Source organism: Talpa occidentalis, unplaced genomic scaffold (assembly GCF_014898055.3).
Source record: "Talpa occidentalis isolate TD23 unplaced genomic scaffold, MPIMG_talOcc4v2.1 talOcc4.8, whole genome shotgun sequence".
NCBI lineage: Eukaryota > Metazoa > Chordata > Mammalia > Eulipotyphla > Talpidae > Talpa > Talpa occidentalis.
The window spans coordinates 89,403,838-89,427,514 of NW_023605194.1; the positions used below are offsets into that span (position 1 = coordinate 89,403,838).

At 38.2% G+C, this 23,677-nt stretch overlaps 1 protein-coding gene across 1 annotated transcript in view; it reads left to right on the plus strand.

Annotated features, from left to right (window-relative positions):
• The first annotated feature begins 2,156 nt into the window (after positions 1–2,156).
• EPRS1 (glutamyl-prolyl-tRNA synthetase 1) overlaps positions 2,157–23,677 on the plus strand; it is a 62,853-nt gene continuing 41,332 nt past the window's right edge. Inside the window, exons 1-12 of the mRNA XM_037497659.2 lie at positions 2,157–2,346; positions 5,141–5,225; positions 7,051–7,150; positions 8,250–8,406; positions 10,088–10,227; positions 11,514–11,608; positions 14,997–15,123; positions 15,778–15,970; positions 17,330–17,501; positions 18,877–19,110; positions 20,217–20,301; positions 20,718–20,777. Of these exons, the coding sequence (XP_037353556.1) occupies positions 2,301–2,346; positions 5,141–5,225; positions 7,051–7,150; positions 8,250–8,406; positions 10,088–10,227; positions 11,514–11,608; positions 14,997–15,123; positions 15,778–15,970; positions 17,330–17,501; positions 18,877–19,110; positions 20,217–20,301; positions 20,718–20,777 (1,494 nt within the window). The 5' untranslated portion in view covers positions 2,157–2,300. The remainder of the gene's footprint in view (positions 2,347–5,140; positions 5,226–7,050; positions 7,151–8,249; positions 8,407–10,087; positions 10,228–11,513; positions 11,609–14,996; positions 15,124–15,777; positions 15,971–17,329; positions 17,502–18,876; positions 19,111–20,216; positions 20,302–20,717; positions 20,778–23,677) is intronic.

Genomic DNA, 23,677 nt, shown 5'->3' on the forward strand with positions numbered 1-23,677 from the left:
CTAATGATAAAGGACTGATCACAAAAATCTGCAAAGAGCTGATGAGACTCAACAACAAAGAAAATAATCCAGTCAAAAAATGGGCAGAAGAGGGCCTCCCCGGTGGCGCAGCGGTTGAGCGCTGGGTTGCGAAGCTGCCCGCGGCCTCTGCGGCGCCGGTTCGATCCCTGGCTGCTCTCCGGCCACTGGAGGAGGGTCCCACATGGCGTGCAGACCTCTCCTGCCGCCCGCTGCTCCCCTCAGCAGTGTACTTCGGTCCTTCTGCCTGCTCTGCTCCCCGCTCTGGCTCTGGTGAATTCTCTCACCCTCCCGCGCTTCTGACTGTACCCAGTGCATGTATAAACAAAACAAACAAACAAACGAATAAATAAATAAATAAAAAACATGCCTCTATTAAAAAAAAAAATGGGCAGAAGAGCTAAAAAGAAACTTCTCTGAAGAGGAAATGCAAATGGCCAACAGGCATATGAAAAAATGTTCAACATCACTTGTCATCAGGGAAATGCAAATCAAAACTACCATGAGATACCATCTTACACCAGTGAGAATGGCACATATTAAAAAAACTAGCAACAACAAATGTTGGCGAGGGTGTGGAGAAAAAGGAACTCTCCTGCACTGTTGGTGGGAGTGCAAACTGGTCCAACCACTATGGAGAGCTGTGTGGAGATTTCTGGACCTACTAAACATAGAGCTTTCATATGATCCAGCAATTCCACTCCTAGGTATTTACTCAAAGGACACAGAAACATCAATTCCAAAGAACACCTGCACCCCTATGTTTATAGCAGCACTGTTTACAATAGCTAAGCTTTGGAAACAACCCAAATGCCCAAAAATAGATGACTGGATCAAGAAGATGTGGTACATATATACCATGGAATATTACTCAGCATTCAAAAAAGATAAACACATGCAATTTGCAGCAACATGGATGGCGCTGGAAGGGATCATGCTCAGCGAAATAAGCCAAAAAGAAAAAGAAAAACACCGGATGGTCTCACTCATAGCAGGAATCTAGAAAACTTAAATAAGGGACCAGGAAAATGAATAACTATAAGAAAGTGAAAATCAAAATCAACAAAAAACTATGAACCAGAGACACTTTTTGGGGGGCGGGGGGCGGGAGGGGAGGGATTGGGGTCAGAATGGGGGGGCTGCAATTGTATGGGGAATATAAAAATAAAATTTATTATTTAAAAAAAAATAAAAGTGAAAAGAAATATATAAAAAAAAAAGAAAATGGGGGCAGTGATTATGTTGAGAGATGATTGGGATTGTTAAAAAACAAAATTCATCTGGGTAAGTTTTGAACTGTGACTTTTATTAAATGTCTTCTGAATCGGACAGCATCCCATTTAACAAGTGGAAAGGTGCAGGAGTTGTGTAAAATGGAAGTTGTTTTATAGTCAGAAAAGTGGGTGGGACAAGAACGGTTATTTAAGGCAAAACCACAGTCCCTTTGGGAATGGAGGAGGTGGGTATCTTATCATGCAGATTTCCTCACTGGAGCTGACCAAGAAATGCCAGGTTGATTGGTTTAAAGTTCCACTTTTGGGTGGCGCTTGGGTGAATCTATTTTGGACCCGTTTGTTTTTCACCCAGATGTTTTACAGTCAGTTCCCTAGTCCTCTGGAGTATGCCTGCTCACAAGTCAAAGAGGTTTAAGAGGAGGAATCAGATGATCCTGTGAAAGCACCTTATCCAGTCCAAGCAAGCAAAGCCAAGCAAAACGGGGCAGGGGCTTTTAGTAACGCCGTTTATAAATACACCCTCCCATTTAACCATTACCTTCAAGTATAAAAATAACTTTCAAATATATATCCTCCTTCGGAAAAAAAAACCCAAACCTGTAAACAGAAAACATTCCTGATTCCCCCCGCTCCACCATAAACTTCGGTTTCCGGGTTAGGAACACGGATCCCGTGCAGATTTCCTTTCCGGCTTCACGTAATGATTTTACAGTTTGCCTTCCTCGCTTTACGAACTGTCGTAAAGCCTAGTGCGCAGCCGCTTCTTTCCCTGGCGACGTCGAACTCCACGTCGGCCATACGCGTCTAGCCGCCGGGGGGGCGGGGTCGAAGGCCAAGCAGCCCACGGGTGCGACGGCGACTGCGACAGCGCGCGGAGATGACGCAAGCCGTGCGCGGCGTCGGTGTCGGCTACGGCGCAGGGGCGGGGCGACGGCTGCGGCTCTGTCCGGCGCGCTTACACGTTGCATCTTGAAGCTTTCGGCGTGTTTAGCGTGGTTGGGGCGGCCAGGCAAGCGCACTGACTGGTAGACCGGCTGAGCTGGGAAGATGGCGACACTCTGTCTGACCGTGAATTCCGGGGACCCTCCGTTGGGTAAGGGGCCCAGGCCGTCGATCGCTTGCATCAGCCCGGGAGGGTGCGGGGAGGCTAAGGGCGTCGCGCCGGGTTGGCGCAGTGGCGGCCACGTCTGGGAGATTGGGCCTGCCCCTCTCCCCCGGACTGTACCTCAGTGGCTTCGCTCCCCTCGCCGTCTGTGCCCTGACAGGTAGAGCTGTTCGACAAGATAGTTCGTAGAAATAACACTACAAAACTGAAAATACCATTATCTTTGAACCTCCCTTTTTTAACATCCCCTCCACCCGTGACTAGTATCTTACTTCGCTTTCTCCCTTCTTTCAGAAAAGAGCATCAGTCCACTTAATTCGATTTTTCTTTATATTTCATCGCGTGCAAAGGGAGCAAGGTAGACGGTCGTAGTAGCATTTACTGAGGTTACACTTTTTTTCAATTAAAGGTGGCAGGGTAATTGCTGGAACACCCAGTGCAGTGCGGACTGATGGGGTTTCTTTACTACACACGCTACGGATGTAGTAAAACGTCAGCGTAAACGTCGGACCTGTCACTTTCCTGGTTTGTCTTAGGTCCGTGCGATGTGATTATTTTTTTTTTCAGCGAGGCCAACTTCATTGTGGATAGATAGCTTAGATTTTCTGCCCTTAAAAAAAGAATACTTTGGGAAATTGCACAGAAGGATTTAAGTAGTGTATTGATCTCGTGTTTGCGAACAAGTATGTGTCAAATACCATCGTGAGAACTTTTCTTTTTTTTTTCTTGTATTAAATTTTATTTTACATAGGTGTATTTATTTTTTAACACCACCCACGATAGGAAAGTTTAAAGAAGACAATGATGTCTTAATTAATTCAGGATTTCCCTGAATTGCCATCTGATATTTTTTTAATAATTTATTTTTATATTCTCCATACAATTTCACCCCCCTTATTTTGACCCCAATCCCTCCTTTCCCGGCCCTCCCCCCATAGTGTGTCTCTGGTTTATAGTTGTTTGTTGATTTTGATTTTTTTCTTTCTTATAGTTATTCTTTTTCCTGGTCCCTTCCAGAAAGCCCAGAACTTCAGAGACAATTGACTACACTAGACTCAAAGAATGACTCATACTCATTGTATTCTCAATTTTGGTGGTACTCTGAGTCCATTGAAACATAAAGTACAATTTAATAGCTGCTTAAAATATTTGAAATGTGATCACGTTCCAGTAACTATGAACTGACCACACTTGTCAACGAACTCATAAAAATATGGTGCCAAATGGTTACCTTCCTATCTTACCATTTTTTTTACATGTATTAATTGGCGTTTTTCTGTGAGAACTTTTCTCTTCCCATAAAAAAAAATAGTAAAATGTACTCAATAGGCTATAGTCCCTTTTATTTTTATTTTATTTTAAAAACTAGTTCTGGGCCATCCTGGTGGTGCAGGGGTTAAAGTCTCAGCAGTATCAAGATATCACCAACCACTGTGGTATGAGTTCAATCCCCAGCCAGGGAGCTAACCTGCATGGTGCAGCAGACCTCTGCTATCACTCCCTGCTGCTCCCCTCAGCAGTGAGTTTCAATAGATCTGCCTGTCCTGCTCCCCACTGTGTCTCTGGTGAATCCTCTCACCACCCCTGCACCGCCCCTGGCCTAGACCCCAGCTCTTATATGCATAAATAAATAAAAATAAATCTTTTTTAAAAAAACTTTAGTTTTATTGAGTTTTAACTTAATTTCATCAATTTTAAGTGTACAGCCTCTACCACAAAAATGATAGAGAATAGCTCAGTCTCCTTGTCTTTAAAAACTTCCATCATGCCCCTTTGCAGTCATTCCCCTACCCCCCTCTCTTGCTTCTAATCTGATCTGCTTTCTATACTATTGTTTGGCTATTTGTAGAATTTCATATACTTTGAATCACATGAATTATTTTGTATTTAAGATTATGCTTTGAGATTCATCTCTCTTGTTACTTGTATCAGTAGTTCATTCTCTGTATTTCCGCATTAAGATTCCATTATGTGAATACACTAAAGTTTTAACCAGTTACTTTAGGGCTGACCCAGAGAGAACCCCTCTAAGCTGGCCTCTTTCCTTTTGGCATATCTCATTATTCTTTGAAACTTTTTGTTTCCTAGTACAGTAAGATTTTTTCCAGGCTTATCTTGTGTCTTCTTTGCCTCTGCCTTTTTCTAGTGAAGCCTGATATTTAGAAACTAAATCTGGGTCCTCGTTGTCCATTTTAGCCAAATTAAAGGACAAAACATTAATCAACTTAGTAAACTTAATTATGTATTGAGCAGAAGATTACTCGGTTTCAGAGTTTGAGTTCTGTACAGCCTTAGATCTGCATCCAAATCCCAACTGCCAAGTATTTATTCAAGGACTTTGGGCTAGTTGTTACATCACTACAGGCTTCAGTATCCTCTTCTAAAAACTGAGATAAAAGCACTACCGCAGATGGTTATTGCAAAGAGTAAAAATTGTAAGAACTTTTAATTAGCGCAGCACATACCATGTAGTAATTATGCAAATGCTGCTGAAAGTAGTTTTTATACAAAGCACTATTCTAATACTCTGAAGGAGAAAAAGATTAATTTTAGTGTCCCTTATTGAAAGTTTAGCATATTCAAAGCAGTTGGACTATGAGTGGATTTTGATTTGTTATTTAAGACCAAAAGACTATACTTTCTGCTAGACTACTGGGAAAAGTTTACTCCTTGTAGGACTTTATATTGGTTTGTTGACTCATCCTTTTTGCTTTATGATTCAAGTTTTAAATACTATGTTGTTTATAAAGAGAAATAAATCTTTTTATCTCACTATTTTTAGGAGCTTTACTGGCAGTAGAACATGTGAAAGACAGTGTCAGAATTTCTGTTGAAGAAGGGAAAGAGAATATTCTTCGTGTGTCTGAGTAAGTATTTTATATCTTGTTTTCAATACTGAACAGCTTTTTAAAAATACCCAGGATTAAAGAAATAAATGCTTGTTGTATTTTCCAGTTGATAGATTGTCCCTAAGAGAACTGTGCTTCTCTTTTTTTCTTTTTTTTTTAAAGATTTATTTATTTATACATACAAGAACTGGGGTACAGGCCAGAGTTGTAGGGGGTGAGAGGATTCACCAGAGACAGAGTAGGGAGCAGAACAGGCAGATCTACTGAAATACACTACTGAGGGGAGCACAGGTGAGTCAGGAGAGGTCTGCCATGCCATGTGGGTAGCTCCCTGGCCGGGAATCGAATTTGTGCTGCAGTCGCTGCGGCGAGTTTCATAGGTTACATCTTAACCCCTTGTGCCACCAGGGAGGCTTTCTTCATTCTAAAAGAACTATAGCCAGAGTCTCAAATTTGTCAGCAAGCTCTGTCACCTCCTTGTAATCTGTTTAAAAGAAACTAGAAATGTACAGAAAGATTTTATAAGAGTTTTAATTCCATGGTAATTTATCCTGGTGGAAAATGCGCCCGCTGCTCCCCTCAGCAGTGTTTTTTGTCAGTCTGCCTGTTCTGCTCCCCGCTCTGTCTCTGGTGAATCCTCTTACCCTCCCGAGCATCTGGCCTGTACCCTGGTTCTTGTATAAATAAATAAATAAAAATTAAAAAAAAAAAAAAAAAAAAAAAAAAGGAATCCTTGTCCAGACAGTGAAATCTGGGTCAGACTGAAGGAAGATTTCAAGAGTATTCTCAAGCGGCATACCGATTATGTCATGTATTTAAAAGGTCCATATAAACTGGTAGTAAGATGTGTATCCTGATGGGGCAGAATACACCCACAAGCACACTTCCACTGCCCATCTCCTTCTCCCCCCAGTGTAGTTGTCTTGGTTAATCACCATTCACTGTTTACACTGCAGTGACCTTATGAATTTTATTCACTGGTGAGCCACATATTTTGATTGCTTTTCACATGATTGCTTTTACTTGCCATGGAATAACTTTGCTTGCTTTGTTCTCTTTATTCTGAACTTTCTAATTCCTCATCTTTTCTATGTGACTTTGGGAAGTCTGCAGAACTCTTCCCTTAGCATTCAGCCTTCTGAAACTTAAACATAGCATACTTTGGTCTGGGTCTATTTTTTAAATCTCTTCTATTGGACAATTGGTTGCTCCTTTCAGTGTGAAAACTTGGAAATCCTATTTTGGGGAATTAAAAAATATTTTCTTTGGTGATTTTGTATTCTTTAGATGGGTGTTGGGATTAGTTCTTTTATTTTCTTACAGTATCACCTTAATCCTGTTTACTAAAATTTTTTCTTTCTAGAGAATTTTTCAACTTTACCATCTCCTTTTCTGTTTTTCCATTTCTGCTATTATACTTTTAGTATCTGAGAGTTTTCACAAAACGGTTTTGATGGAGTTTGATTGATCATCTTTACCTGGACGTTGAAAAAACTAGCCTCTTTATAATGGCACATCCTTGGTTTTTTGCTGGAATTTATTTAAAATCATTTATTCTCAGAATTCCAATTGTATTTTCCTATTTTAAGCCCAGACTAGACATGTAAAAATCAGTAGTAGATGATGAAACATCATGTAGTCTATTCTTAAGTAGATTGTTGAATTTAGCTGAAAATTCCAGATCAAATTCGAACCTGATAAAAGTAAAGATCAAATTAGGTCTGTTTTTTTTACATATAGTAGAAAATACATGCTAAATATATTTATTTTTACATTTCTTTGTAAGTCTCATGACTAGTACTGATTTGTTAATGCAACAGTAATATTTTGTCTCATGGTCTAGAAATGTGACATTCACAGATGTCAACTCCATCCTCCGCTACTTGGCTAGAGTCGCAACAACAGCTGGGCTCTACGGTGCCAACCAGATGGAACATAGCGAGGTGAGCATTTTCTTGTGTGTATTTTGTTTGATCAATGCTTCTGCTCCTTTGAGAATCTCGTCTTTTTTATCGTTGGCTTATGCACAATAATTCACTTTAAGGGTATTAAGGATGTGTTATAGAATTCTCAGCTTGCTTTTATTTTCAAAACCAAAATCTATTAGCTTTTAAACTTGAACTTTCAATCACATACCAGCTGCCCTGTTGGGGTTATTCATGCTATCTTCCTAGGTTTGATAGCTGACTGTATATAGTATCTTAGGCAACTCCCCCCTTTTTTTTTTTTTAAGATTGATTTATTTATACAAGCACTGAGGTACAGTTCAGAGGCACGGGAGGGTGAGAGAATTCACCAGGGACAGAGTCGGGAGCAGAACAGGCAGATGGACCAAAGTACATTACTGAGGGGAGCAGCGGGCGCACCATGTGGGAATCTCCCTGGCTGGCCAGGAATTGAACCGGCGCTGTAGGGCTGCAAACAGCTTCACAGCACTGTGCTCAACCTGCTGTGCCACCGGGGAGGCCCTTAGTCAACTCCCTTACCTTACACAGCAAGCATCAGGCCTAGAAAAGAGAAGAGGTTTGTCTGATGTCATGACATAGTTTGGATTCCATTTTCCTTATTTAATTAATTAAAGGAATAACAAATAAGCAGTACTTTTCTTTATGTGCCGGGGATGGGGGACGGTGGTGGTTGCTGTTTGTATTCAGCTCTAACTTTCCTAATCTTAGAAAATTCAAATACTAAGAATAGTTTCTACATACTGACTTTTAAATTTGCAACGGGATGAATCTATTTGGCCTCACTACCACCTGTTGCATTTGTTCTTTTTGTTATTTCCTGATGCCAGTCCTCAAATATTTTTGTTCTTCCCCTTAAGTGACCTTTCTTGCCCCTATCTAATACACCAAACACTAGAAAATAGAAAAAGCAAAATGTGTTTACTTAAGTACTAGTTTACATATTAGGCAATCACAAATATAAAGGGAAACGCCATAATTTGAGATAAGAAAGTCATGGTTCTAAATGAGATCTTTTGTTTGCTTGTTTAAATCTAAACCTGGGGGTGCATTTCTCTTCTCTCTTTTACCTTGACAGATTGATCACTGGTTGGAGTTTAGTGCTACAAAATTGTCTTCATGTAATCTGTTTGCCTCCGCAATCAACGAGCTCAATCTCTGCCTATCTCTGAGGACCTACTTAGTTGGAAATTCCTTGAGCTTAGCAGATTTTTGTGTTTGGGCCACCCTAAAAGGTATCAATAATTCTTTAAAAATTTTGTTTTAATTATTTAATATTTTACTGGGTAAGAAGAACACATATTTCCACATATACTAGTGTGCAGCCCTATCTCCATCTATATATTTGTATCTATAGGTGGTCACTTTAGACTTTCCTGAGAAGAAATGACAGTCCTGGTTATTTTGTTCCTATCAAGCCACAGGACTCTCCTGTCCTCTGTTGTCACTATTTCTCTCAGCATCCTTCTGCCTTTACACCTGGCCTTATTCTTACCAAAAAAGTTCTTATCATGAACAAGTCACTTATGTCAATCCCTCTCGTCTCTCAGCCATTACCTTACTCTCAGCACTGTTTTCTCTGCCTTCCTGATAGCTCAGTAGGTGTGTAAGTGGGGACTTGTTCCTTTGGGAGATCATTTTTTTCATTTTCTATTAAGAGTTTGCAGCCTGTGGGGCCTCCCTGGTGGCACAGGGGTTAAAGTCTTAGCGCTGTCACTATGACATCAATCCCTGGCCAGGGAGCTACCCACATGGCACAGCAGACCTCTCCTGTCTTGCCGGCTGCTCCCCTCATCAGTGTAATTCAGTAGATCTGCCTATTCTGCTCTCCATTCTGTCTCTGGGGCATACTCTTACCCCCTGCACCTCTGACCTACACCCCAGTTCTTGAATGCATAAATAAATAAAAATAAATTTTTTTTAAAAATGAGTTTGCAGCACTTAAGGATATGGGATTGTTGACAGGTACAAAGGGACTTCGATTTTGCTAATTTGTTTCCTTTAAAAATCAACAACAAACCTTTATACTCCCCACACCGAAATATGCCAAAATTTGTTACCATTCTTTAAATTTAGATTACATGGGGTTTTCCTATGTATACTTCTTGGGGCTTATACTTTTCTCCAAATTATTAGTAAGCAACATAAAATGATGATCTTTCTAATTAGATTTTTTCATATATAGGTTCATTTATGACATTTTTGTTTGTTTGATTTTTGATTCAATGTTCATGAAAGGAAGATAGCATTTAGCATTTTGATATTAAAGGGATACATAAACTTTCAGTACTGAGTTTTGATATTACATCTGAAAAAATGAACCTTTTTTTAAATTGCAGTAACATTGGTTTATAGCACATAGCATGTAGGTGTTAGGTGTACAGCATTTTAAGTCAGCATCTGTATACACTACATTATGTTCCCCACCAAAAGTCTAGTTGCATGCTTCACTATACAGTAGACCCCTTTTTCCTAATTTACCTGCCCCACCTCTTTCTTCTCCAAACTCCTTCCCTCCCTTCCTCGTCTTTTTGTTCTTATAGCATCAAACTTTGTTTTTGATTTGTTTGTTCATTTTACATCTCCTTCCTGATCTTGATTTTTATTTTGTTTTCTAGTTGACTACTTAAAGCTTTTCCTTAATCATGAAATATAGTGTTGGCCTTTGAGTGGGTGTGTGGCAGTACTGACAACAGGATTAAGTGTTCAACTCAGTGAATTGAACTGAGAATTGCTTTGGTGAATTTTGTAAAATATCTCAAGGTTTTAAACATTTCAATGTGTACCCGTTTTAAAAAAATTCATTATATAGGCACAGTTTTAATATATCTCATTTACTTAAACTAGCTAGAACCAGAACTTTGCTTTTGAAATTGCAGACTTATGGAATGGTCTTAAAATTGTGTTTGCTAATAGGAAGTGCTGCATGGCAGGAACAGCTGCAACAGAATGGTGCTCCAGTGCACGTGAAGCGCTGGTTTGGCTTTCTGGAAGCCCAGCAGGCCTTCCGGTCAGTAGGTACCAAGTGGAATGTTCCAACGACCAGAGCTAAAGTGGTATGCCTTTTTACTTTTTCTCTCATGCTCACATCTCAGTTTGTCTGAGCCCCTAGATCTTAAAAAAAATTCCCCCTACTCATAATTTTTCTTTTCATGAAATAAAAAGGATCTTCATTGAAGACTCTCCTATTGTTTAAGACTTGACTGGCCTTCAGCTGTTTAACTGCAGAAAGCCTCAGTCTTCTTGTTTATGTGTTAAAAGATTATTATCATCTAGTGTGTATCTCTTAGGAAACCTGAACTCCGAGTAACTAAGATCTCATTAATTTATAGCTCTGCAATCCTTTCTTCTCAAAGTCCTGTTCTCTGGTTTCTTAGCCTTTGACCATTGAATCCTGGGCTTCTGCAGAGCCTTCTGTCGATTCTGTAGGAGGATATGACATAGAGGACTGCAGAAAAGGCCTTCCTTCCCAGCCAGAGTCTTTCTGCTTTGATCCGTTTTATATATAAAGCATTTGCAGTGAATTATTGATTTAAAGGTTTTTCAGTATGGTAAAATTTGAAAACCATCAGCTTGGATAAAGATATCACAGTCTGTTCATTTGTTTGGCTAAAAATCTTCACTCGTCCTTTACCATTTTTCACATCTAAACAAGTTCTATTATTGTTTTCCTTGTTTATAGATTCGTTTGCTCTCTGCTTGGTTTAATTCCACAATTTCATGGCCAAGCTTCCTTTCTTTGGTTTCTCTTTTTTCTACTTAAGTCTCTGCATTATCCTGGGTATCATTTTAGAAAATACAAATAGAGAGCCCCATTAACCATTACAAACAGAACTTCCCAGTACCTAAGACACAAAAGCCGAGCTTATAATAAAGGCCTTCATGTTTTCTACCTACTCAGCTGTTTCCGCTTCCTTGCCACCCGGCTGACATGCAGTTTTCACCGTTCTGCCTCATCTTTGAGTCTTAACTCTGCTGGATTCCTTTCAGTAGGACAAATGCCCTTATGCACCCTCCATCTTGCACCTTTCTGCTTAGCTTTCCAAGGTCCTGCTTGACTCTTAGCTCCTTTTCAACTTTACCTGATGACCTTGCATGTCACTGATTAAGCTCAACTGATGGTCCCAACTGCACATGTATATATATTTAGACAGGCATATCTCTCTTACTTGTATGTGGTTTTACTGAAATCTTCACAAGATTTTGAGTGATCTTGACATATGGCGATGATGTTCTAGTCATCATTTTTTCCCTTAGTGGGTGCTGAGTAAGTATTTGTTGAATGACCATCTTCATAAATATTTAATCACATAACTTCTTTTGTTGTCATTCTGCTTCTAAGGCACCTGAGAAAAAGCAAGATGTTGGGAAATTTGTTGAACTTCCAGGTGCTGAAATGGGAAAAGTTACCGTCAGATTTCCTCCGGAAGCTAGTGGGTAAGGAAATATAACTTATAATTGAATATATTTGGTGAGAAAGCTTTAAAACACTTATTAAGTATGTTTACTATTAATAGGTTCATAGAAGAAAATAAGGTTTTAATTGTGGGAGTTAAAATTCTAAACAGCTTAATAGTTTCTTAACTATCAAAAGTTAATGTTAGTTTGTTAAATTTGTGGTTTTAGTTTATTAAAGCATTAGGAGAGAATCAACCTTTTGATTTTACTCTGGACAGAATTTTAATTATAAATAGAAAAATGATCCATCAATAAAAAGACTTAGTTTTTATTTACCTTTGGAGATTTTTAGTCTTTCATTTAATAGGGATTTGTATTTGTACCCTGAGCATCCTTTTATATCCTTTCATTGAGCTGTAGAAGTCAGGTAGAATTATCTTAAAGTCTTATTTTTCCCCAGGTTCGGAAGAGCCTGTTTCTATTTAGTTGTTTCCTAACCCATTCACTCCTGCATCATTATTACTGGAAGATAGTGATACTTGAATAGCTTATTAGGGAAGAGACTGTCCTGGCTGGGGGCTACAAGCCTGGGGCTCCTCAGGCTTTGCCCAGTCTCCTAGGGTTGATGGTAGGTGGGACCTCTCACAGTGCCCCCTCTGCTGTGCCCTGGACAAGCAAAATGCCCTCAGTAAAGCAGTCAACTTCACTCAGGAACTTTGCTTTAGGTACATGTTGGGTCATATTTTATAAGATAGAAGTTTATTTTTTCTGGATTTTGCTCAATTTCAGACTTTCTTGTTTTTCTAGTCAAATTCTACCTGTCTATGGTACATAGAATATGTAGACAATAAAAAAATGGCAGGTCAAAGAAGCTTATTTTTTAGTTGTGTATTTAATAGTTCTTCACAGATAATTTCTTAAGTGTCAGTAACAGCAAAATCAATTTTAGAATGCCACACTTTCATTCTTCTAAGTTCGCAGATTTAGGCAATGAAATAAAGGATAGATAGGAGATGACCGAGGAATACTGATTCTGGAAATTTCAGACTGAATCAATGAATGAGTGGTAGTTGACTGAGTGCAATCAGTCATAAGTCCTACATGGTTTAATCCCCATCTTGCCCTCCCTGCTGTTGCACCTGATATGATAGGTCATGATAGTCTTATTGGGTGGTGACTAAAAAGGTGATAAAAGTTGTTATTTTGGGTTTTGTTTTGCATTGACTATAGCTATGCCATTTGAACATTTCTCCTTTTCAAATCTTTTTATATTTTCTGTCACTATCACTTGGAATAGTAAACTCCTTGTTCTTATTATTTACAGTACAAAATATGTTTATCTGTTCTAAATTATGTCAATTTCAGAGACTATGCTCTTGACCAAATAAGTTCTAGAATTTGGAATATGAATCAATGCTAGGTCTTTAAAATAGTCATAATTTTGATCAGATTCCCTTATACTGCTGAGATGTTCTTTAATTTTTTTAATCATTTTTTTTTTTTTAATCTCTCATGGAAGACCAGAACTGTTGTGCTTTGTCTTTTATTCTTAGTTAACATGTATATCAACCTGTGATGTGCAGGTACTACCAAGTGCTTTACACACAGTAACCCAGAATCCTACAAGCCCATTCAGGAAGGCTCTGTTGTCTTTATTTTACATATGGTTTTGGAAACTGATTCATATTTTAGCTACTTGCCAAACTCAAACCTATGTTGTTTGGCTCTAGGGTTCGCATAATTAAAAGTTATCCTGCCTGCGTCTGTTAAGTATGGGAGAAGCTCAATTCAGCATCAGTACTAACATAGCACATACCTTGTTTTCTTTAGCTGTTTTGACATAAGTTGTCTCTTGAGCTGATAAGTTAGGTTATCTTGCAAATACTTTATTAAACTCCTTTTAGCTTCCTTGTCATTTAGAACTGTTAGAACAACATACATCACTTCATATTCAGAAATAATGCCTTTAGCAACAAGAAAATGACTTAATTTCATCACCCTCCTTAAATTAGTTGCGGTGTGTATAAAGTACACTGTCAAACAGGAGGTAGTCATCGTTTGTTTGTTTCTTTTCTTTTTTTCTCATTAATAGTGGGTAGAGCATGTTACTGCACCGAACACTTTAATTGAAAATTGCATACACTCTATGTTTATCACAGTCCTTTATTTTCAGTAGTTTTTTATTTTAGACTAGTTTTAGGTTGACAGGAGTGTTGCTAAAAACAGTAAAAGGAGTTCCCATACACCCTGTACCCAGTTTTCCCAAATTAACATCTTACATTATAATGCTACCTTTGTCACAGTTAGTGAAACAATATTGAAATATTATTACCTAAACGCTATATGTTTTTGGTTTCATTAAGTTTTTCTCATGTCCTTTTCCTGTTCTAGGATCTCATCTGGGATTGCAGCCCTTTATTTTATGCAGGAAGTTTTGAATAAACCTAAATATTGTATTGTATTTATTTGCACTAACCTGTGCATATAATCTCTTTAAAATTGAATCATTGATCTAGAATGTTGCATTAATTTCTAAAAATGAACCAACTGAAAAGGATAATTTGAAGGCACAAAGGAGTTGGACTTTTCCTTCCTTTATTTATATCAACAGAGATCACAGGTGTGCATGAAGCTAGGTGACTGTAGAACAGAGAATAGTTTGACTGCAGCTACCATATATTAGTTGAAACAAGTAAAAAGTAGTGAGAGCAGATCATTTAAACTTCCTGGGTTCAGTACTTTGTCTGCTGCCTAATAAAGTGTATTTTCAGCAATGGCACTTTAGTATATTGGTTGAGGAGGATGTTGATTTGTAATATTATCAATAATGCCTCTGATTTATTTTATTCCTTTTAATTGTCAACTGTCCTTAGAATAGTGTTTTCATAGTTTGTGATTTGTGCAGGGCTGGGGCTGAATGAGACCTTCTCTTGAAATAGACTTCTTATGGCATCTGAGGGAACTGAAGCCTAGAGAAGGAAGCAAAGTGGCTTCTCTTTCATTTAGTCATCTTAGTGACAGTGGCACTTTCAGAGGTGCTTCTCTCTAGCAGGCATTGGGTGGGTGCCCAGGCCTAGTTAAACATACATAGCAGGGCAGCATTAGAAACAGTTTGGGAGCAGTTTTCCTCTAAATGACCTTTGTAAAAAAAAGAGGAAGATCCTTCACTAGGTTATAATGTTGGTAATGACATCCCTTTGCAAGACTTTACCCCTGAAATGCTTTCTTGTGATTGTTTTATAAATACTGTTGTCTTTTTTTTCTTCCTGTCTGGGTCAGATTTTCTGTCACCATACATGCTAGAAAATAAAATATGATTTGGAGTACCAAGGATTCTTGTTTAGTTCTCAGCTCCTCAAAAAGGTTAAGTTTAAGTATTTAGTTAAAGCCTGTTAATGAGTTTTTCTGTGAAATGTTTTTGTTTTAGTTACTTACACATTGGGCATGCAAAAGCTGCTCTTCTGAACCAGCACTACCAGGTTAACTTTAAAGGGAAACTGATCATGAGATTTGATGACACAAATCCTGAAAAAGAAAAGGAAGATTTTGAGAAGGTAATTAAAAGGTGTAGTGATGACCCTTTGTCAGAAAAATTTATTGAAATTAGAAGATGATCTGATACCTTCATGGTATAAAAATAAATTGAAGTTGTTCTCATAAGCTGATTTTTGCCCCCATGCTGATATATTCTGTGTCTGAGACCTAAGCCAAGAAATAATTGTACCAAAAAGCTTTTAGTTTATTTTTTTCTTCCTCAGTTGCTGTAGAATTCTAAGTGCCGTATTTTCCTATAAAAATGCCAATTTCTTAATTGCTCACTAGAGGGCAGGTTTCCTTTTTGTCATATAATTTTAAGTTGATGAATAAAATAAACACTAAGTAGGTAATGAAAAATATGGTTTCCTAGCCTCTTATCCTCTTTATTCAGAAGCACTGCAATATATTCAGAGAGAGAGCAAATCATTGTTAGAATGACTGGTGATGACCAGCTTTTCCAGAGTAAATGGAAAGCTCCAGCAGAGATATAAATTTGAGGCTAGTGTAATACTTTTTTTCCTGCTCTAATATACTACAACTTCCAGAATCATTTCAGGCTATATAAGACTGATGGTGTTTTATTACACTTGCCCAAATACAGTATCAAGGATTGAAAATACACAAGAAAATGCAAAAGATAAGCAGATAGTTATTCTGCGTTCTTATTGCAGGTTATCTTGGAAGATGTTGCAATGTTGCATATCAAACCAGATCAATTTACTTACACCTCGGATCATTTTGAAACTATAATGAAATATGCAGAGAAGCTAATTCAGGAAGGGAAGGCATATGTGGATGATACGCCTGCTGAGCAGATGAAAGCAGAACGTGAGCAGAGGGCAGAATCGAAACACAGAAAAAACTGTAAGGCACATTTTGTGTTTGATATATTCTGCTTGTGTTCTGTTTCTTTGGTCAACATGATTTCTTATATATAAAGATAACTGACACACGTTTGGGAATATGATTTTATGTATTAATTCATCTCTTAGAAATCCTATTTCTCTATCATCTTCACATTATTGCCTTGTGAGCATCACAACTGCATGTGACTTGTGTCCCTTGGCATCAGTTACCACGTGGTCTTTGCATCGCATTCATTCCATTTGAATGATTCCTTCTGCTCCATTTTGTAGTTCTCTCAATTTAAATCCTTATCTTTTCTGAAATGTTTGATGATACTCTTATGAATACCCCAGTCTTCCTTTTATCAAGTGAGTACATGTGAATATAATCTGCAAGCTTGGTGCTACCCTGCATCTCTGAAATATAACTTCACAAAAAAAGCATTCCAAATTGGACTTTTTCTCTACAATACTGTGCCAGAATGCCACACTACTGCTTTAGTCTTCAGTGTCATGTTTGGAAAGTATAATACATTTAAATTATTACTGAGTCCTTTCCCCTCTTTGGTAAAGTCTCAATAGTCGTTAACAACTGGAGTGTTAGATTCACATAATTCTCTGAGGGTAGAAAATGTCTGTCCTGTCTTCAGTAGTTTCTACAGAGAACTGCTATTTAGCAGTTCTTAGCCCCTGGGGCAGGTTCTCAACATCCTGATGTAGGTAGGCCCATATTGACTTGGGATATAGAATTCTCTCTTTCTGAAATTGAACTTGTGTCACTCTCTTTTTAGTGTCATCTCTCTTTTGCTCCATCCAAGAATATCCTCCTTTCTACTGGAAGGACTGAAGGGGCTTCAGGGAGCCCCGGGGCTCAGGTTTTCAGACTGAGCCATGTTCTCAGACTAGCACAGGCTGCAGCATCGATGCCTGTGGGCCCTATGGGCCAGGCCATACTGGTCTGTCCCCTTGGCGTAAGGTGTCAAAGGAACAGCATGCTTCTGCTTCACAAGCACATTGTGAAAATTGAGGGGAGGGAGCACCCCATCGTGCCATGATGAGAAAGAGGGAAAAAATGATGAGAGAAAACCTTAGGCCTCTCATTTCTTCTTAACTTGTCAGTGGGCTACATTAGAGGGATGTGTTGGCTTTAGTTCTTCTAAAACATATTATAGGGCATGTTTCCTCAGTGTTGGCACATTTTCTCTCAGTAAGTGATGCTGGAACTGTGATAGTACTTTTTTAAACTAACAGTGTACTCCTGCTGTAAAATGAGAACATGAAACATGTGAATCTAATTACAGGACTTTTAAAATGATTTGAATTCTACCAGTTAGTAGTATGTTAGATAGTTGAACTAAATGTAACTATCGTTTTATAGCTATTGAGAAGAATCTACAAATGTGGGAAGAAATGAAAAAAGGGAGCCAGTTCGGTCAGTCCTGTTGTTTGCGAGCAAAAATTGACATGAGTAGTAATAATGGATGCATGAGGGACCCAACACTTTATCGCTGTAAAATTCAACCACACCCAAGAACTGGAAATAAATACAAGTAAGTATATTTTTTTTTAACCATACTGTGCAGCCTATTATGATTTTGCTCTAATGTTCTCTGTAAACAGTAAATGCAGACTTCTCAAGAGACTTGGATCTTTGTTCATCAGCCTGTTACCTGGCCCTCAGCAAGGCATGTTGACTCTTGGGCTGTTGACTCACCTGTCAGTTACAGTTCTATTAGCTTGTTTCTCAGGTCTCTTCCATCTGTACGGGTTCCTGAGTCTTGCCTTAAGTTGGTCATGTATTGTGTAGGTGTACTTCATCTCTAGATGATGATACCTGTCTTCCTATTACAAACTTTGATTCTGCTGGATATAAATTAATTCATAAAACTGATAGAATTGAAAATCACAGAAACATGAATAATACTTGAAAGTATCATGTGTTGCTTTCAGTTTTAATTATTTTCCTGTGTGGGTTTTGAGATGGGTGGATTTTTTTTTTTTCCCCTTTAAATGCCTCCCCCCTGTTAATTTACTTACTTACACTTTGAGGAAACCTAGGACAAAAATACATTGAATAATCACTTCGGAAGAGACTGGTGAATGTAAATTATTACCTGGTTAACTGATGTTTTCTTCAAACTTGTGGGTGTAGATGTGTGTCCGTTCATAAGCAAACATATGCTCTTCATTTTTAACAAGATGGTTGTTCTTTGTTTTACTAAACTAATACTTTGGATACATTTGGGAAAGTGAATTTGGATACACATTTTTGATATCAAATAATTGCAAAGCGTAATGCTGTGATATCTTAATGAAGTATTATCTTAAAATTAGAAGGTATAATGCAGTAATATATATTTTTAAAAATTCAAACTGTAAGCGTATGAGTGTTGCGTACATTATTTTACACAGAAGTTGTTTTTAATTTATTCCACCTTATGTGGAATTTTAATTAACCTGACAATTTTTTCCTTTCACTTATGAGAGATAGAAATACTCTGTTCTTGAATACTTTTAAATACAAAAGTGTGAAGCTTAGGGATTTACTTGAATGGGGATTAAGATATTGAAATGCTAAATTCTCTAAAAATTATTATGTATGTTGTTTATTGCTTCCTCCATGATATATATTGGCCACTACAGAAATATGATGGTAAAAGTTGCTGTAAGTTGGTATATGTACTCTTGTGTCTATTAAAGTGCAAATTTGCTTTTTTTGTTTGAAAGTTGAATGAGTAAGTGATTTATGGTCTCCAAAGACAAAGTTTCAGTATACTTTGAGTAGTATGAATCAAAACTGTAGGTTTTTAGGCAGTTTCGACTTGTAAAGAATTAAATCAGCATTGCTCTTGTAATGCCTAATTTAAGACAGGAAAAAGTAAAATGCTTCATGTTGATTTTCAAAATATTGTTTTTATTCCCTAGTGTTTATCCGACATATGACTTTGCCTGCCCCATAGTTGACAGCATTGAAGGTGTTACGCACGCCCTGAGGACGACAGAATACCACGACAGAGATGAGCAGTTCTACTGGATTATTGAAGCTTTAGGCATAAGGAAGCCATATATTTGGGAATATAGTCGACTAAATCTCAACAATACAGTGCTATCCAAACGAAAGCTCACATGGTTCGTCAACGAAGGCCTAGTCGATGGATGGTATGTTTACTGTTAACTTAGAATTGAGAGGAACTAAAGCCAGGATCTATCAGTAATTTTTAAACTGTCTTGAGGGCCAGGGAGGATGCGTGGAGGACCTGGCATGCATAGGCCCGTAGGGTTTCTGGTCCTTGTCTTCATTTCATCCAGTGAAACAAGCCCTTTTCTTTCCCCTGGTTTTAATGCTACAAGTGTGGCAAACCCGTTGTGGACCATGGCACATGGGGATGAGGGACTCGTGAGGGCACCCGCTCTGCAGAGGTCTGCATTTTATAGAGGGGTGGTTGTGAATCTGATTCTCTTCTGTACACTCTGCTCTGAGGCTCTGAGGTTTTTCTTTTTGACTGGGTCCCAGGAAAGCCAAAATGCCTTTAAGTTGAGGTAAAACATAAATGATCTTTGCTTTGGGGGTGAAGACCCCTCTTCTTGAGGAGCAGTTATACTGGGGACCCAGCACCTAGAGGAAGTTTGAAAATTTCTGGCATATTAATAACTTAAATGAGATTTCGCTGAGAAAGGGAAGTCTTAAGGACTTTATACTGTTCATTGTGGAGCCGAATTTGATAAAAGGTAAATTTGTCTTGGTCGCCTTACAATAAAGGGTGTTGTAAACCTACTTAATATTCTAGAGAAGTTTGCAAACCTCTGTAGAATATTAGTAACTAACATAAAATTTTTTTACAAACCCAAAGGCTTTATAAAGTGTATTTATACATGGATGACACAAGACTTATGTCTTCTCTGGTGGTCATGATGCCATGTACAGTTGGGACCTTGGATATTTGTTAAATAAAGAGCACATGAAAATGTTTCAGTGCACAGGTTTTCTGTATTTGAAGAGGTCACCTTTGTGTCTTTTTCCCCACCATGCTTTTGCTGCCTCCAGTAGTACTTAGTCCTACTCAGCACTGTTTGACTACCAGGCAGTTTACCTCTTCTCTGAACATGGACTCATTAGTATTGTGATCTATCCAGTTAGGATAACCAGGTCTTAGTTGAAATATTTACCAGGCTGCACCTAAGTTACTATTCATGAAGAAATGTGTTCCATGCATCTATGCATTGAGAATATCTCCTTGGTGCTTAAAAAATGCCTGCCTTTCCAGGGATGACCCCAGGTTTCCTACTGTCCGTGGTGTCTTGCGAAGAGGAATGACAGTTGAAGGACTAAAGCAGTTTATTGCTGCTCAGGTAAGGGTAGTTTTTTTTCCCCCCAGTTTCTCTGAGTTTTCAGGTATCTGTTCATATCCCTTTAGTATTTACTGTTTCCACTGTTCTTTATCTTCCTCCTTTATTTTTTAAAATGCAGGGGCAATTTTTTTTTAAGGAGTATATTTAGCACTGTTTATAATAGCAGAAAATTGAGGATGTCTTAAACTCCTAAGCTGGGTGAGACAAAAGCAGCTCCAGTATTTTTACCCAGTGAAAATACATGACTGTTGACTCCATCTATTCAGGGCACCCAAAAGTAGCTTGTGTATACTGAGTCTGTATTCCAGTGGGATTAATCTTGCAAGTATTTGATTTATTTTTTTCTAATTGTTTAGCTTGCGTTAAAGAAAATATTCTAATGTTTCTTGCCATATAAGCCATTATTATTTTTCTAGGGCTCCTCACGCTCAGTTGTGAACATGGAATGGGACAAAATTTGGGCATTCAACAAAAAGGTACATGTTTTGACCTTCATCTTTTCTCATGCCTAGCTCCTGAATGGTATAACCTATGGAATTCATCAGGGTTCTCGTGGTAGAAACAGCTTGGTGAGGAATGTTATATTTTGCAATCTTTCAGGAAAATGGAATGTTTTCCTTTTTAAAAGCAGAGAGAGCTTTAGATTGTTAACTATACCAAACAAGTAACAGTGATAGAAACAAAAACTTGGAATTATGGGGAATAGTAACAGGTTTTTCCTTAAATCTTTTTTGAACTCTGCATTTCATTTTTCTGCTTTCAAGCTGCGAGCTCTCTGTAAGAAGGTATCACTTAATGTTTTTACTTGCCTTATTCAGCACATAGCTTTGAGCACATTACTTGTTGTAACCTGAGATGTTATACAACTTTGAAGCACAATCACATTTAAAAGACTTGTTAATACAAACCCTCTCAAAATGCATTATTTCTAGTTTTAAAAAACATGTCCTCTGGTTTCTTAGTGGCAAAGGGGAGATTTGTTTAATTCTATTCTGCTGTTCCCTATGTACTGAGAGGACGTAGCTTTTCAGTGACATTTCATTGAGTTGTACTGGAGGTTCGTTGATTACAATTCCTGTCTTACTGAAACTAGCTTTTTTTAAACGTCCTTAAATGAAAGTCAAATGAGGAATACTGCATATTGACATTATTGATTATCAATTGGAAGCAGATGCTTAGACGCTATAATAAGGCAAATCATTCAGATGCCATGTTTTAAACTATAGTTCTGTGATTGTGTTCTATAAATTCTTTTTTGTTGTTGCTTGATTGTGCTCATGCCTTGCTTTAAGAAATAGTTGCTTGTTTCGCATGTGTCTTGAATTTATTTTATTTAGTCTTTTGTGCTTAGTCAGTTTTTGATACATAAAGGAATTACTAATTGGTTGTTTCTGTTGCTGCAGTTACTAATAAATACAAGGAAAGTTTACAGGCAGAGTTATCATTAGTGTACTTTTCAGTGTTAATACAAACTAAAGCTTTGAGGTTTTAATAAAGCAGCACATGCACAGTTTAAATACATGAAATAGATTTCATACAGTCACAGAGTTCTAGGTCTGTTAAGATGAACAGCATATTCCCCTTTCCTTCCAATTTTCTCTCCATGGAGAAATCACTTTTAGCTCTTTTAGATAATTCTTTGGTTTTCATTGCCCCTATCTCTCAGTGAGATAGGTATGTAGTGCTACTTCTTGATTTTTTAGTTCTAGGCATCATTGGTTGACTTCCCCCCAGTGAAAGGTGAGGACTTAGTTCTCTTACTTTTTCTGGTAATTTGTTGATTTTCTTGCAGTTGATTGTTTTGTCCCATTACCCTCCCCCCCACCCATATATGTTTAGTTTTCTAATTCTGTCTCATAGTATCCACAAGTTGTGTGAATTACCTGCCAAATGGTCACATGCCTCAGGTTGCCTGGACCTTCTGCACCACTCTGATCTGATCTGGATAGTGGCCCATTAATCCTGAAGCAAAGCTATCTTCCCAGGGCATCTTCCACATTATCCTGGGAATTCCCATTGCTATAGTTGTGTAATGGAGCATCTGGCTTTTGGATCTTACCTCTCTTTTTTTACCTTCTTGTTTTGCTCTAATGTTGCCTTTGATAGCTCCCTGAAAAGGTCAGAAGTTTATGGGTAGGTCCTAATAATGACCTGTTTTCACTTGGGAGTGCCATGATAATGTGCTGTGGTGTGGGACTGTTTCTTTTCATATGCATTGGAATAGTATGTGATCTCTAGTGTAGAAAGTCATTTGGTCCATTTTGGGAAGTTTTCTAGAATGTTTTTCTTTGATTTTTCCTACTATGTTTTCTTCTCTTCAAACTCTTCTTTAGTAGAAGTTGGGCCTCTTGCACTGTCCTCTAATTTTTATTTTTCTCTATTATTTTTTCATCTCATCTTTTGACTCTTTCTGGTAGATCTATTTATTTTCCCACCTGCTCTTCTGTTGAGTTTTTAATTCATGCTCTCATACAGCCAAGATTTTTTTTTTGCTTTCTGAATTTTCAAAATAACATCTGTTTCCTACTTAATGGGTACAACATAAATATTAATAGTGGGTTTTTTTTCTTTTCTTATAAGGTCTCTTTCTTGCAGGTAGTTTATTTTGTTTTTTCTTTCATATGAAGGTATTTCTTAGATGTGGTTAGCCTTGTTATCTGCTAGTGTTGAACGGAAGGAACTAAGCTGGTTGGAATCCCAAAGAGAAAGAGTTGGGCTTACAACCTGAATGAACTCCATTGCAGGATGCTCCTGAGGATCAGTTAGGTGGAGTACCCCCATGTCAGGGACTTGTATCTTATCTCTTGGAATAGGCAGTTTGTCCAGCATGAAGTGTGAGGACCCAGCTGTCAGGTCTGTGGAGCCAAGGTGGGCAAGGCTGCTGAGGCCTTTATAACTGCTATCATGCAGTCACTTAACCCCCTCTCCTGCAGCTGTTTTTGGTGTCTGCCAGGTCCAGGCATCCTCTTTTTCACAAAGTAAACTCATTCTTTTGTGGTGGTCAGGGGTAGACAGTTGCCTACCTCTTGTATGGAGCAGGGGGGTGCCTCCATGGGCTTTAAGCTTGCAGAATTTTGTTGTTATTGCCTCCTATTCCTCTAATCCTGGATTTGTGCCTTTAATCAAAATAAAACCATTTGTCTTTTTAGTGGGGATGTGGGAGGGAATGAAAGCAGATGAATCTTTTCAGTTCGCTTTGTTTATGCTGTGTGTATGGGAACATTACACTTCAAGTGCCATCCTAAAAACACAGCACAGTGAGACATTTTGATCGATAGTACATTTGAAATCATTCTGACATGATTTGTTTGTATTCTTGGCCTTGACCACATCTTCCTGTACCCTCTCCTGCCCTTTCTCATGAGTCTGCAGATCT